General features: G+C 40.6%; 1 protein-coding gene across 2 annotated transcripts in view; it reads left to right on the top strand.

Annotated features, from left to right (window-relative positions):
- The first annotated feature begins 7,774 nt into the window (after nt 1–7,774).
- The window catches only part of LOC311104783 (palmitoyltransferase ZDHHC9-like), a 49,328-nt gene continuing 39,815 nt past the window's right edge, over nt 7,775–17,287 (top strand). For both annotated transcript variants that reach the window (XM_084146697.1, XM_084146698.1), the window contains exon 1: nt 7,775–8,768. In XM_084146697.1, coding sequence (XP_084002823.1) covers nt 8,605–8,768 — 164 coding nt within the window. In that variant the 5' untranslated portion in view covers nt 7,775–8,604. The remainder of the gene's footprint in view (nt 8,769–17,287) is intronic.

Here is a 17,287-nt window from a genome sequence, read left to right on the forward strand (position 1 = left end):
GAGAGAGTATTATGATCGGGTCCACGTTCACTTTTGCAGTGCGTTAAAAAAATGCAGTGAGCTTATTGACTTAATGATACTACATTACTCATTCATGTATTAAATCGTTCCATGGATCAATCATCCAAAGAGCCATCGGCCCATAAATCAACGCAAGCATTTTTCTAAACACTGTCAGAAAACATAAATGTACAAAAGTCATAGCCACATTTTTGTTGTAAAATATTTGTTGCAAGATATACACTGAGTATACAAAACTTCAAGAACATCTGCTCTTTCCATGACATAGACTGACCTGGTGAATCCAGGTGAAAGCTATGATCCCTTACTGATGTCACTTGTTAAATCCACTTCAATCAGTGTAGATGAAGGGGAGGAGACAGGTTAAAGAAGGATTTTTAAACCTTGAGACATGGATTGTGCATGTGTGCCATTCAGAGGTTGAATGGGCAAGATAAAGGGGTATGGTAGTAGGTGCCAGGCGCATCGGTTTGTGTCAAGAACTGCAACGCTGCTGGATTTTTCACGCTCAACAGTTTCCCGTGTGTATCAAGAATGGTCTACCACCCAAAGGACATCCAGCCAACTTGACACCACTGTAGGAAGCATTGGAGTCAACATGGGCCAGCATCCCTGTGGAATATTAGAAAGGTGTTCCTAATGTTTGGTATACTCAGTGTTTAGCCTATTACTTTTGTCTCAGTGATCTATGTTGTTTTCTTTCATTAGGTCATTGTTTTTGTCTTTTTGATGGTAGACCCCAGGGAGCTCTTTAGCATTGGTTGTTAGATACAGCTGTGCATGTGCTGAATGCTAAATATGTATTCTATGCAATGGAAATAAATAATATATATTTCAGAACAAACTGTTACATATATGAAGCAAAGGCGCAAATGTAGATGAAGATTAGCTGGGTGCTGTTTGACAAATACAGATTACCATCTCAAACATAGCGATTCTAATTTTGGTTTACATGCATGCAGTATGTTATTTCAGTAAAATTCTGCCACCTAATGTATAAATCATTAAACAACTCATCTGTAGACCTACACATAATACAGCCTGGTCTCATAGACTAGACTTAGCATAGTAAAAGTAAATCCGAGACACTCAAATGAGTATGATATGTTACATTTGGCATAGTTAGATATGACAGAATGTTACTTAAGTCAAAAATGTAAGTAGGGTGGTCGGGGTGGATGGGTGTGCGTATAATGCTAGCCACAACAAATTATAATTCGTAACACATCATACAAAATGGATGATGGACATCCACAAATGAATACATACCATACAAAACGTAACATATCATTCTAATTGGAGTGTTGTATATACACGTTTACTATGTTACATCTACCCCTGAGACAAGATTGCATAATAACAATGTGCAGTGCACCATTACAATCAATTCAAAATAACATCATAGCCCCTAATTCATATAGGCCACCACCCTCCTGTAGTCTAAATCTGAGATGATCTGTAGATTTAAGCAATTTTGTAATTGCTTCACAATACCTTCTGATAGGTTTTGACATATTGCTTTAATAAAGCAAGATGTAAGTTGAGAAGGAGAGACTGCTGACCGAAAGACAACGATTGATCTTTGTTTCCAGACAGACAGAGAGAGAGATCGCCGTTTGCAGACAGTATCAACCCGCACATCGAGTTCAATTTGATCATAGTAGACCTACATTACAAAACTGACTAGCCAGCCTACTGATAAATCTAATTTCGCTGTCTGTGGGTCTTATTTAGGCCTGTCTGTTTTTAGCATGAAAGTAAGAGTAAGCGGACGAGTGATGTCTGTAAGCCTATGTAGGCTACTTCGGAGACAGTGTAGGCCTACTTACTGGGGTCCAATGTGAGCGCTGTTCTGACTCCTGAGTCGCCCAGCCCAAGCAAGTTAGATTATGTTCAGTTGATGGTGACAAATAATATTATACCAATATGAATACACAAATAGGCATGCCAAAAGAAAGGGTTCAAACGAACGTGTGCAAACCTCGCCAGGTCGGGAGGCTACTCAATCCACCTCTCACTCTCATTTAACTGATTTCCCGCCAATTCCTCACACTTGAGCAATCAGTCCTTCTTAAAGGCCCAGTGCTCCAAGCACCTGGCACCCAGCTTCTGCTGCCCATAGGGATGGGATACTTTAAAGACTTTAAAGCCTTCCTGTAACACATACAACACATTAAGAATTATTACATGCAATATGTTAACCAGCATATAAATCCACCAGTATTCCAACTGCAGTTCAGTGAGGCTATCCTGAGCTTCCCTGTGATGTTGCCAGCAGAGAACCTGGACTTAGTCACATGAAACTCAAACCTGAAAGAAAGTCCTAACATTTTAAGATCATTTGGACAAGGAGTATGCTATGTACATTACTCCTCTGTAGCTCAGCTGGTAGAGCACGGCGCTTGTAACGCCAAGGTAGTGGGTTCGATCCCCGGGACCACCCATACACAAAAATGTATGCACGCATGACTGTAAGTCGCTTTGGATAAAAGCGTCTGCTAAATGGCATATTATATTATTATGTTGATTGTTTTCTGGGTCCTAAATTGTCATGATTATGTCTAACCACTAGGGGGACCCACCTGACAAGGCCACACAAGCAATTGACACTTGTAGACATATTGTTGCCTCCCACAGGTCAAAATGGGAAACCCACATCATCAGATCCCAGCCTCACACCCACACACATCAGAGATTCTCAATTGTTTTTGCTTGCCTCCTGCCTCCTCTCCTCCGTCCTCTCCTCAAGGAGAGGCGGCGAGGAGAGCGAAAGTAGAAACAAATGCGCTTGTATGAGACTCTCCTTCTCCACTCGCGCTTCATCAGGCAAATGACATTTACAGGGATGGAATCCCAAAATAAATGTGTAAAGTGATAAAAACGAATGTAGCTAAGTGTGCAAGCATTTGATAGATAAAAGGATAAGTAGTGTATCATTTTTAAATGTGTGCATGCTTTTCTCCTTTGAGAAAACAGCTGATTCAAAGTGGGTGTGGTGGATGTTAAAACACTTATGCGCTAGCCGCCGGGAGGATGCTCTAGTGCAGGGGTGTCAAACTCATTTTAGCTCAGGGGCCACATGGAGGAAAATCTATTCCCAAGTGGGCCGGACCGGAAAAATCATGGTATATATAACTTAAAAACAACAACTTCAGATTGTTTTCTTTGTTTTAATACGATCAACATACAACATAAAGCTGGAGCCTGAGGACAGTGTGTCCAAAATAGTACAAGCATAACATCACTATTAATCATAAAACACGTCAAGTTTATTTGAAAATTCTAAAGAAAAAGAACACACAAACACACAATGCCTCAGTGATTAACAGAACTGTTTCACAGATCACAGAACTATATCAGGGTGTCATTTCTCAGGCAGAAATGTAGATAAAAATAATGAAATCCTGTTCCCCAAACAAGTGCAAGAACCACAGAGTCAAGAATAGGTTAAATATACAAATAAAATAAAATCAATTAAAAACAATAGCACATCAACATGAAAACATATAAACATAAAGCTGGAGCCTGAGGACAGTGTCCAAAAGCACAACATCACTATTAATCATAAAACACCTCAAGTTATTTGAAAGTTCTGAGGACAAAGAACACACAAACACACAATGCCTCAGTGATTCACAGAAGTATATCACAGATCACAGAACTATATCAGGGTGTCATTTGTCAGGCAGAAATGTAGATAAAAATAATGAAATCCTGTTCCCCAAACAAGTGCAAGAACCACAGAGTCAAGAATAGGTTAAATATACAAATAAAATAAAATCAATTAAAAACAATATTACATCAACATAAAAACATATAAACATAAATCTGAAAGCGTTGCTCAAACTCCCGTAACAGTCCCGTTATTTTATCTTTGAACCGCTTCATGTCTGCCACATGTTGGGTCGCGCACACATTTTTCAGACAGGGGAAGTGAGCTGCATCACCACCGGCAAATTGCGTCTCCCACAATGACAGCTTCAACTTGAAAGAACGTATGCTGTCATAATACTGCGTGACAACTTTGTTGCGCCCTTGCAGCTGTTTGTTCAAGTTATTCAGGTGCTCTGTAACATCCACCATAAATGCAAGGTCCTGCATCCATTCTGCGGAATGAAATTCTAACACTGGTTTGCCCTTTTCTTCCATGAACTGTTCAATTTCTTCTCGTAAATCAAAGAAACGCCTCAGCACAGCACCTCTGCTTAACCATCTTACCTCAGTGTGGTATGGCAGGCCATAGATGTGGTCTTTCTCTCTGAGAATGCTGTCAAACTGACGGTGATTCAGGCTTCTGGATCGGATGAAATTAACAGTTTGGATGACCACCTTCATGACGTTATCCATCTTTAATGACTTGCAACACAAAGCCTCCTGGTGCAAAATACAGTGAAAAGTCAAAAAATCACGTCCTCCATTTGCAGATTGCACTTTCTCTCTGAACTTTGTCACAACGCCTGCTTTTTTCCCGATCATTGAGGGCGCACCATCTGTAGCCAGGCTGACAGCGTGGGACCAGTCCACTCCGACCCTGTCCAGCGCGCCGACGAGTGCGGTAAAAATATCAGCTGCTGTCGTTGTATCTGTCATCGGCACCAACTCCACAAACTCCTCGGTGACGGTCAATGTGTCATCAACTCCGCGGATGAAAATGGCCAGTTGTGCAACATCTGTAATGTCCGTGCTTTCATCAATTGCAACCGAAAACGCAATAAATGACTTTACTTTTTGCTTCAACTGGCTGTCCAAATCCACTGAAAGATCGGAAATCCTGTCTGCAACTGTGTTTCTTGTCAGGCTGATATTTGCAAAAGCCTGCCGCTTTTCAGGGCACACAATCTCCGCTGCCTTCATCATGCATGTTTTTACAAATTCACCCTCACTAAATGGTTTTGAAGCCACTGCGATTTCATTAGCGATGAGGTAGCTAGCTTTCACTGCAGCGTCACTGATGTCTCGGCTGTGAGTAAACACAGACTGCTGTTTCTTCAGACCCGCCAACAGTTCATTCACCTTCTCTCATCTCCGCTGTCCTTGAAAGTTGTCATATTTGTCGGCATGAAGACTCACATAGTGGCGACGAAGGTTATATTCTTTCAGCACTGCAACATGCTCTGAACACACCAAACATACAGCTTTCCCATTCAATTCCGTGAATAAATAGGATGACCATTTTTCTTGGAACACTCTGCACTCTGCGTCCACCTTTCTCTTTTTTGACAGAGACATATTGGGGCAATGAGGGTGCCAAAGCACATAATGTTAAAAGTAGAAGCCGTAGTAAATATCGCGGGCAAAACAAAGTAGCTCATTGGCTGCACGTGCTTGACCTACTTGCTCTGCCCCGGTATAAACAGTTTGCTTGCTTAACACAATTGCTATTGCGCCATCCAGTGGACGCAATTGGAACAGCAGTTTATTTTATTGAAAAATTGCAGCGCATTTTTATACTTTACAATTATTATTATTTATTTTTTTAATCATCTCGCGGGCCGGATTAAACCCGTTTGCGGGCCTGATCCGGCCCGCGGGCCGGACGTTTGACACCCCTGCTCTAGTGCATCCTCTGCTGAAGTAGGTAATAGAGAAGAGGAGGACACTCCTTTGTTCGCCTACTAACGAATTTACACTCTCCTCATCCACTTGACTACTTATCGGTTTCTGGGTCAGGGAGGAGAGGAGGACGTAGGAGTCGAGGAGAGGACAGACTTTTCCCCAATTAAGAATCTCCCATAGTTAAAGACAGTACAATGGCACATCCAAGGGTTAAAATGTTCTACCTGGAACCAAAAAGGGTTCTCCTACAGGGACAACCAAAGAACTGTGGTTCTAGGTAGCCTAGAGTGTAGCCTATGATTACATAATTGTCGTTACAAAGGTCTACCCAATTAGAAGGATATGTTGGCATCCTATGTGAGGTAACATTTTCACCTGACAGGTTAAGGGATTTACCATGCAAATAATGTGCAACATTATCAATAATCAACATTATCATTGATATAGCCCAGGAAATTGAGTTGAGTTGTTATGTGTACATTGTAGTTCAGTAATCAGACACTCAATGATTGAACATACAAAGAATATACACTGAGTGTACAAAACATTAGTAACACCTTCCTAATATTGACTTGCACCCCCTTATGCCATCAGAACAGCCTCAATTCATCGGGGCATGGACTCAGCAAGGTGTTGATAGCATTCCACAGGGATGCTGGCCCGTGTTGACTCCAATGCTTCCCACAGTTGTGTCAAGTTGGCTTGATGTCCTTTGGGTGGTGGACCATTCTTGATACACACAGGAAACTGTTGAGCGTGAAAAACCCAGCAGCATTGCAGTTCTTGACACACTCAAACCAGTGCGCCTGGCACTTACTACCCTGTTCAAAGGCACTTACATTAGCGTTCTGAATGGCACACATACACAATCCATGTCTCAATTGTCTCAAGGCTTAAAAATCCTTCTTTAACCTGTCTCTTCCCTTTCATCTACAATGATTGAAGTGGATTTAACAAGTGACATCAATAAGGGATCATAGATTTCACCTGCATTCACCTGGTCAGTCTATGTCATGGAAAGAGCAGGTGTTCCTAATGTTTTGTACTCTCAGTGTACGTGGCATAACCTATTCCAGAGTATGTTTTGTATAAATTAAATTATGTTTTGTGTTAAATCAATGAACAGAAACATGATATATTAATGTCTGTTTTCACCCCACTGTTTAGAGAGGGTAAAACAATTATAAAAGCTTACATGCTGACATCCAGAGTTAGATTATGTATCAGAAAACAACTGTGTATGATGATATCTTAGTAAACATTAAACCTGAGTTGTATACCGCTCATCCATGGCAGCCTCTGACAAGTCATATATTACCCATGACCCTCTTGTGTGGATTGAAATAGACAGAATCCCTGGTGGTGATGATTTGAGACAGAGTGGTTCTGGTTCTACTCATTTACTGCCTCCGGAGGAATGGGGGGGTCTCCCTCCCTCCCTCCCTCCCTCCCTCCCTCCCATCTCTTCCTCTACTTCCTTTACAACCCTCTCATCCCCACTGGTGTTTCTGCTGATGCTCTTTAAGCATGCATAATGTCCTGCACAGTGGATCTCCTGAAGTGCTGCAAGGATTTGCTCATTTGCCCAACTTGTGAAAATGGGGACTTTAAACAAATACTGATCAATACTCATTTTCCCCTATTTGTTGACCTTTGATACTATGTTTCCATAGACTAATTTTGCTGTAAAGAGATTTTCTATCTATGATATTCTGCTCATGAGTAGGCTAACATATGTGTGCTTTGCTCTCTATGGAGAATGCATATTACAGGCAAAATTGCCCCAAAATGTTTTGTTTAAAATTATTGACAATGATAATAGAGACACTAGCCTAGAGAATAACCTAGATAATAGAATATAATAATACACAATAGAATAGAACACATTAGAAAACGATAGAATGGAGTGGAGTATAATACAATAGAAAATAATAGAATATAATTCATTATTTCTGGAAGACAAAACTTGCTAATATTTAGTGTCTGGGAATATTTTCACCATTACTTGATTAGAACATTAAGGATGTTTTAACGTTATACGGTATCATATTGCCAATGTTTTAGGGAACTCAAGCTCCTTTGTTCCTTTCTATTTCACTGTACCTGTACTGCCCCTTTAAGAGAAAATATTTCAATCTAGGCGTGTTCTCTGCTCCCATTGATTAGAAACGAGCATCCTGCGGCAAAGCACAGCGAACACACATTCTAATTTAGGCTACGATTATTTGTATTTTATTTAGGATAGGCCTATTGTAGTTATTTATTTTTATTAATAATGAGCCTTATTGAATAGCATAATAACAACCAACATAAGCCAAGCCTGTGTGGTGCGCGCGTATGATCAGTTTTATCGAGATGGTATGAACGTCACTCGGTCAAGGTCCACTCTCCCGATGCGAGTACCGAGATTGGATTGCTTTCCTATGGGCCGAGAAAATCTGCCTCAAGCGTTTGCATAAAATTAAAACAAATTCCATTATTAAAGGGAGAATTTGGGATCCTGATTACTGTTCTAATCTATAATGGAAGCCCTCTGGCACTGGAAGGAGGCGGCCACACTGAAAAGAGAACTTTCATTGCCGAAAATATGGATGCATGGATTTTGTGAAAATTTATGACATAAACGACAAGTGCTTCGTAATCATCTCATTTCAGAGTAATTAACGCGGATTGCTGACGGATGAAATTCGTTGCATCAGACTGAATGGACTGTAGGCCTATTGATGGAGCTTTGCTAGGCTACCACCAGAAGATAAAATAGGCTACCAGATTTAAATCTACAACAAAAACATCTTCTTTTTTTATCATAGGCATATTTGTGAGCTTTTGAATCATTTGGAATCGTCCGTTTCAGATTTAAAATATATATATATATAACTCTCTGATGTTGTGATTCTGCCTGTTACAAGGCAATTTACTTTACCATATCATTGTCGGTTTGAAAGGCAAGGAAATATTGTCATTTGGGCTACCTACTGTGGCCTTTACACATATGTCACTATACTGAGTTGAACGTAAACTGTCAGTATGTCGGCGGTAATGATCACACGGAAGGCACGAAAATGGGAAAAGCTCCCGGGGAAAAACACTTTCTGCTGCGATGGACGCGTAATGATGGCCCGGCAGAAAGGCGTCTTCTATCTAACCGTATTTCTCATCGTCGGCACCTGCTCCTTGTTCTTCGCATTCGAGTAAGTATAGTTGCATCTCCAGTGTTCATTTGGGCGATGATAAAACAAACTGTCAATCATTGGGGCGTGTTTTCTCAAGAAATCCTGAACATGCACCAGCAGTGGAAGTGTCATGACATGAACATTTTTATTTGAGTGTATAAAATGTTTTCTAGGAAGAGGTGCAGGGCCGGTCCCACCTAAATCTCGTTTAAAAGTGCATTTCCTGCAATTCTACACATTTTGCCATGGGGTGGAGAGCAATTTTTGCAATTTTATTACACATTTTATGCAATTCTAGTAATTTTGCCATGGGGCAGAGAGAAGAAAAATCAGTTATACAGTTAATTCCCTGCAATTCTACCTATTTTGCCATGAATTATGCCATGTTAATGATATCTGATTGAGAGTGACTAACAAAATCAATAGAGGCCCCCTGGAGTTCAGGGTCCCTGGGCATGTGCCTGGTTGGTATTTGGCCATGATAGCTTGCTAGACTAACTTACCAATCCAAAAATTGTTAGCTGACATGGCTAATTGAGTGACTGTCAGTGAATGACACAGCAAGAGAAACATTGCTGATGCACAACCAAATGTTGCACCTTGTTTATTCTACTATTCTAACTCTCAACAGTAAGTTGAGACCCCGACTAAAAAAACGAAAGGAACAAAAGACCGTTGGGCCTGGAGCCCCTGATGAGGTGCTTTTCCTATAGGGCTGCAAGTCAGATGCAAATAATAACCTGTAGTAGGCCTAGAATATAGGTTATATTTACGCTGTACCAAGTTATGATTGAATAATTAATTATTCATATTATTCATATTATAATTTTATGGGTTCTTATATTTGTCCTGTTTCACACATGTACAAGTGTGTATTAATACGCATGTGTGAAATTGATTTTAAAAAGTGCATATCCAACTCCCCCTGAGACACCCTCAGTGAGTCGGGTCACGGCCAGGGGCTGACATTATCAATGGAGACGCTGAAGCAATTAAGATTCAAACTAGCGACCTTTTAGGTTACTGGCCCAACGCTTGCCTAAACATCAGCCTGTTACCATGGTTAGCCCATGGATATTCAGTCTGAAAGAAGTTTGCCAGAAAAAAGAGTCTCTATAAGCAAGAATGTTGAATAAAATATGTACTTTACCGGTTGTTTGTGCTGTTGGTCCATTTGGCGGTAGGAGGTGGAAATACGTTATTCACAGGAAGGTGTTGTTTACCCAAATGTTTTGTTTGTTTCTCGGCAGCAGTAGGTTCTGTCACTTGTATTTTCAATCTCCTGAGGCATTGCTGGTGATGCACAATAAGTAAACAATAGCCGAATGTAACCGAACATAGTCGACCGGCACAAGTTTCCTTGCAATCAGCTGGAAGTTTTTGTGAAATTAGCCAGCTGATTGTGTGGGACAACGTTCAGTTAGGCTCGGCCATATTGTGGAAGTGTTTTTATTGCGTGCGAAGAAACTATATGCAGACCGTCGTACCGAAGGTTGGGATGAAAACGCTTCCCTGTGGATATTTTGTCGCAGGTTACCTCCGACATAGCTGCTGTCTGCCGATTTTATCCCTAAAGTAATTTGAAATGAAGTTTGTTCAACATTCTGACTTGTAATAGGACTGCTCGGGAAGGCTGAGCCTACATCTTAGAGACGAGTGCAAGTGTTTTACTCTCGGATTCTAAAAGAGTCTAATGGTTAGGCTATCTGCCGCTCTTAAGTAATAAGGCATATAAAATATTCTCCCCACAAAAATCAATGGCTGAGTGGTAGCATATCAGAAGGGAACCATTATTGACTAATATCTAGTCTTGCATATTTCAATCTTTAATTCCCTTACTGTCAAGTGAAGGGGGCCCTTGCTCAAAATTAAGCATTGCCTTTCAGAACATAAAAATATAACATCAACCTAAGCCTACTGTAGATTCTGCTGCCTCCATCTATCAATTGATTGCCTTTCTTGTACTTCATCAACATAAAGTAAAACTGCCTAACAAAGCTGGCCAAAGAGCAGTTCGGTCAAATGCCTTGTCTGTGGGCCTGTCTCAATTGTGGGTTTTGCAGAATTCTCATTATTTAGCTAAAAATGAGGGCCTCAAGGAAAAGTGGTCCAGTGTGTTAGAAATACCAAGGCCAGTTTCTTGTTTTGCACTCTCCCTGAAACCACAATACGTTTTCCTCCATGAAATGTATGGCATGATGGAGATGGCACTGCAGTGGATAGCTGCCGTCTTAAAGGCTCCTGACCAATTCTGTTAGTTTGTGTTTTTTTACGCTGATCTGAACTTTTTTTGTACATAATGTTTCCGTTATAATTTCCTATGACCGAAAACAGCTTCTGGACATCAGAACGGCGATCACTAACCTTGATTTGGATGAAGATTTATTCTTCAACAAGTCAGGCAGCTCTGGATGTTATGCTTACGCCGGACCAGGCCCTTATCCCTGGGACTCTAAAGCTGTGGTGAAAGAGAGGCAAGCAAGGTGGCGTCATGATTTGACTAAGTTGGCGAGCATCTAGACCACCATTGCCCTCTGTTTTGTTGACGAACGTACAATCACTAGAGAACAAATTGGATGAGCTCTGTTCAAGACTATCCTATCAATGGGACCTGAAGAACTGTAATATCCTATGTTTTTCTCTAAGTCGTGGCTGACCAAGGACATGTATAATATACACCTCACTGGCTTTTCCATGCATCGTCAAGATTGGACAGCAGCCTCGAGTAAGCTTAGAGGGGGAGGGGTGTGTATTTGTTAACACTAGAACCGCCATAGCCCAACGACCACCTGACACATTTGATTTTGTAAATAGAAAAAAAGCTATGTCCTGCTCCTTCCATTACTTTTCCTAAATGTTTGTATTTTACACTGCTCAGTTGTCAGAATTTTGAAATCACAAACAGAAAAGTATTCAGAGCCTTTTTACTCGTTTTTTTCACACCTATTCCAAACTTAATCTGCCAAGACAATGTGCTGTAGGATGTTGATAACCAGCCAGGCGCTAATGCGTCTACTTCTCCTCACTGAATGAATGACAAATGGGTGAATGGGCGATAATTGTGCAGCTTACTTCACAATTGAATTGAAATTAGGCCTAACTGAATGATGAGGGTGAAGAGGTTGATTTAATTTAATGAGTTTGTGTTATGCCTATTTATCAGCAGCAAATCATTTGACCGCGCGCCTTGTGGGTTGATACCTTTCTATTTTACGTTTTACTTTGTAAAAATAAGCTGTTATGGGACTATTTTTATTTACTACAACTATATTACTAATCAAATGTATTGTAAAGGAAACGAAAACATGCTACATGTTGCAGTAGGCCTTTAGAATAATGCAAAACATATCCTTGACTCTATCCAGCGAAATTTTTTTAGTCATTTAGCAGACGCTCTTATCCAGAGAGAGTTACAGTTAGTGAGTGCATACATTTTTTTTTTTTCATACTGGCCCCCCGTGGGAATCGAACCCACAACCCTAGCGTTGCAAGCGCCATGCTCTACCAACTGAGCTACACGCGGCCAAAAACAAACAAACGATGCCGGCCCACTGAATGAATGACAAATGGATGGAATGGGCAATAATTGTACAAGTTACTTCACAATTGAATTAAATTAGGCCTAACTGTAGTTGATTTAATTTAGAACAACAATAATGTAATGATGAGTTTGTTATGCTTATTTATCAGTGTTGACGCTCATGTTAATAATTTGACCGCGCGCCTTGTCGGTTGATACCATTCTTTTACTTTGTAAAAACCAGCTGTTACAGGACTGTTTTATTTACTGTAACTCTGTTACTAATCACATTTATTGTAAGGGAAATGAAAACATGCTACAGTTGAAGTCGGAAGTTTACATACACCTTAGCCAAATACATTTAAACTCAGTTTTTCACAATTCCTGACATTTAATCCTAGTAAAAAAAAAACATTCCCTGTCTTAGGTCAGTTAGGATCACCACTTTATTTTAAGAATGTGAAATGTCATAATAATAGTAGAGAATGATTTATTTCAGCTTTTATTTCTTTCATCACATTCCAAGTGGGTCAGAAGTTTACATACTCTCAATTAGTATTTGGTAGCATTGCCTTTAAATTGTTTAACTTGGGTCAAACGTTTCGGGTAGCCTTCCACAAGCTTCCCACAATAAGTTGGGTGAATTTTGGCCCATTCCTCCTGACAGAGCTGATGTAACTGAGTCAGGTTTGTAGGCGTACTTGCTCGCACACGCTTTTTCAGTTCTGCCCACATTTTCTATAGGATTGAGGTCAGGGCTTTGTGATGGCCACTCCAATACCTTTACTTTGTTGTCCTTAAGCCATTTTGCCACAACTTTGGAAGTATGCTTGGGGCAATTGTCCATTTGGAAGACCCATTTGCGACCAAGCTTTAACTTCCTGACTGATGTCTTGAGATGTTGCTTCAATATATCCACATAATTTTCCTTCTTCATGATGCCATTTATTTTGTGAAGTGCCCCAGTCCCTCCTGCAGCAAAGCACCCCCACAGCATGATGCTGCCACCCCCGTGCTTAACGGTTGGGATGGTGTTTCCTCGGCTTGCAAGGTACCCCCTTTTTCCTCCAAACATAACGATGGTCATTATGGCCAAACAGTTCTATTTTTCTTTCATCAGACCAGAGGACATTTCTCCAATAAGTAAGATCATTGTCCCCATTTGCAGTTGCAAACCGTAGTCTGGCTTTTTTATGGCGGTTTTGGAGCAGTGGCTTCTTCCTTGCTGAGCGGCCTTTTAGGTTATGTCGATATAGGACTCGTTTTACTGTGGATATAGATACTTTTGTACCTGTTTCCTCCAGCATCTTCACAAGGTCCATTGCTGTTGTTCTGGGATTGATTTGCACTTTTCGCACCAAAGTACGTTCATCTCTAGGAGACAGAACGCGTCTCCTTCCTGAGCGGTATGACGGCTGCGTGGTCCCATGGTGTTTATACTTGCGTACTATTGTTTGTACAGATGAACGTGGTACCTTCAGCCATTTGGAAATTGCTCCCAAGGATGAACCAGACTTGTGGAGGTCTACACATTTTATTTCTGAGGTCTTTGGCTGATTTCTTTAGATTTTCCCATGATGTCAAACAGAGGCACTGAGTTTGGAGGTAGTCCTTGAAATACATCCACAGATACACCTCCAACTGACTCAAATAATTTTCTGGAATTTTCCAAGCTGTTTAAAGGCACAGTCAACTTAGTGTATGTAAACTTCTGACCTACTGGAATTGTGATAGAGTGAATTATGATTGAAATAATCTGTCTGTAAACAATTGTTGGAAAAATTACTTGTCATGCACAAAGTAGATGTCCTAACTGACTTGCCAAAACGATAGTTTGTTAACAAGAAATGTGTGGAGTGGTTGAAAAACTAGTTTTAATGACTCCAACCTAAGTGTATGTAAACTTCCGACTTCAACTGTATGTGTTGCTGTAAGCCTTTAGAATAATGCAAAATATATCCTTGACTCTATCCATGATGATGAACGGGGAACAAACGATGCCAGTCAGCCTGCACAGCCGGCCCATCGAAACTATACCGACACTTATTTCACACATAAGATTTAGCCTATATACAAGATTACATTGACAATATTAGCCCTATCAGTTGTCAAATTGTACATGAATAGATGGGTGCATCTTGTAATTGACAGATGCAGGTAAAGGAGCATCACTTTATCAAGTCCTCCTTACATTTTAGTCATTTAGCAGACGCTCTTATCCAGAGCGACTTACAGGAGCGATTAGGGTTAAGTGCCTTGCTCAAGGGCACATCGGCAGATTTTTCACCTAGTCGGCTCGACGACCTTTCTGTTACTGGCACAACGCTCTTAACCACTAAGCTACCTGCCGCTACTTCAGTCACATGCAGGTAAAACAATTTGATTTCTATATAGTATCAGAAAAAGCATATTCTGCAGTTTCCATGACACTTACCTTTGTAAAAAACACTCAATTCAAGAGGTTCAGCTTTATTTCTAAATTTCACTTTTTCCAAGAATATCCATGCTGTCCATGTATTCAGCACATGACCACTCGCGCAACAGCATTGCTTTGGCTACTAAGCAAAAACTAGTAACATAATAAAATTAAAATATTATGTTCTGTCGTCAATGGATGAATGTGCGATTACAAACTTATAATGGTGCATGTGACTTCAAAACTGAATGATGAAGAGGGTGATTTGAATTTGATCTGACTGATGAGGGCGAAAAGGATGATTGGAATTTAGAACAATAGTGTAATGATGATGAAGAATTGCGTGTTTTGTGGTCTATTTTATTATAAAAGGCTGAAAATTTTATATAATTTCCCCTCGGAGAGTCAAATCATACACTGAGTACAACATACAATGTGTGTAGTTCACAGTGGCAAGCCAATCCAAATGCTACAGAATTTAGATGAGTTGGAGTCAGATGGAGGATCTGATATTGAGCCTAAATCAACGTTGCTGATGAAGACTCTTCATCTGATTCTGATGTTGACTTCGAACTTCCACCTCTGGGACCTGAGCCTCACCGTGGGAAAAACCAGAACAGAGCCAACTGAGACGGTGATCCCAACTGCGCACAGAAAAGGAAACAGTATGTGGGACATGTCTATGGATGAACTCAAAGCATTTATTGCACTCTTGTATGTCCGCGGGGCATACGGCGGAAAGAGCATGGATGTGGAGTCATTTCTGTCTGATAGGTATGGGGTGGACCATACCATGCAACAGCTTCAGAGAGATGATGCGACACTTGTGGCAGGTGCACACGAAACAAGGCCCATGAAAACTGTGCAGTGCAACCAATTTTGTTTGTGGGGCTTGCTCACACAAAGCCCTGACGCTGTGTGCTGACTGTGGACCCGAAGCATAAAGCGAAGACAAGATTGATTAATGCGCATAAGGGCACAATACAGTATCCGATACAATCAACAAATTACTGTTTTTATATATTGTAATTCATATTTTTCCACATTTATTTATGCAATTCATCCTTTTCTAATTGTTCATGCACTGGTGCTTTTAATTTCACTTGTGCACCTTGCTGGTTATATAATATTTTTCGTTTCTACTTTGTCAAAAGAAGCTGTAACTTCTGGACTATAACTCTATTAGTAATCGAATCTACAGATCATGTTGATCAAATGGATTATACTGTTAGGTTTTTATTGGAAGGGAAATAAAAATAGGCTGTTTTTTTTCTAGGACTTTGTAGAATTATACAAAACATATCCTTGACTCAAATTGATATATTTCCACTATTATTTCTTCATGCAATTAAACCTTCGCAATAGTTTATGCAATATTTATCAAGCGTTGGCGCTTACGTTTGCGCACCTTGTGGGTTGATATGCATCTGATGCATATGCTAAATAAAGGGGACGCCCAGCAACGCTCTCTAGGATGAAAGGCCAGGCGGTTCTATTGTTAACAGCTAATGTTAAAGTCTCAAATTTTTGCTCGCCTGAGTTAGAATACCTCATGATAAGCTGCAGACCATACTATTTACCAAGATACTTTTTCACGCCACTGTAGATGAAAACTATTTGCCCCTTTTTCTGATTTTATATATTTTTTGTGCATATTTTTGGTATTGAATGTTAAGATCTTCAACCAAAACCAAATATTAGATGAAGGGAACCTTAGTTTACAAATAACCCCACCCTCAAAAATGGATACTTATTTAATTAACAAAGTTGTGCAACACTCAATTCCCCCGTGTTAAAAAGTAATTGCCCCCTTACACTCAATAACTGGTTGTGCCACCTTTAGCTGCAATGACTGAAACCAAATGCTTCCTGTAGTTGTTTATCAGTCTCACATCGCTGTGGAGGAATTTTGGCCCACTCTTGCATTTGTGGGTTTTCAAGCATGAACTGCTCGTTTCAAGTCCTGCCACAACATCTCTATTGGGATTAGGTCTGGACTTTGACTAGGCCATTCCAAAACTTCAAATTTGTTGCTTTATTAGCCATTTTCATGTAGACTTGATTGTGTGTTTTGGATCATTGTCTTGCTGCATGAAGCAGCTGCGCTTTAGCTTCAGCCTAGCCTGACATTCTGCTGTAGAATTCTCTGATACAGAGCAGAATTCATGGTTCCTTCTATTAAGGTCGTCCAGGTCCTGAGGAAGCAAAGCATCCCCAAACCATCACACTGCCACCACCATGCTTGACCGTTGGTATGAGGTTCTTACTGTGGAATGCAGTGTTTGGTTTTCGCCAGGCGTACTGGGACCCATGTCATCCAAAAAGTTGAGTCAAGTTTGCCAAAAAGCACCTGGATGATCATCAAGACTCTTGGAAGAACGTTCTATGGACAGATGATTCAAAAGTACACCCCATCCACATCGACGGGTCTGTAGTGGAGCAGGTCGAGAGCTTAAAGTTCCTCTGTGTCAACATCACTAAGGAATTAACATGGTCCACACACACCAACACAGTCGTGAAGAAGGCACAGCAACGCCTCTTCCCCCTCAGGAGGCTAAAAAGATTTGGCATGGGGCCCTCAGATCCTCAAAGTTCTACAGC

Source organism: Coregonus lavaretus (assembly GCF_964263955.1).
Source record: "Coregonus lavaretus genome assembly, chromosome: 29".
Classification (NCBI taxonomy): domain Eukaryota; kingdom Metazoa; phylum Chordata; class Actinopteri; order Salmoniformes; family Salmonidae; genus Coregonus; species Coregonus lavaretus.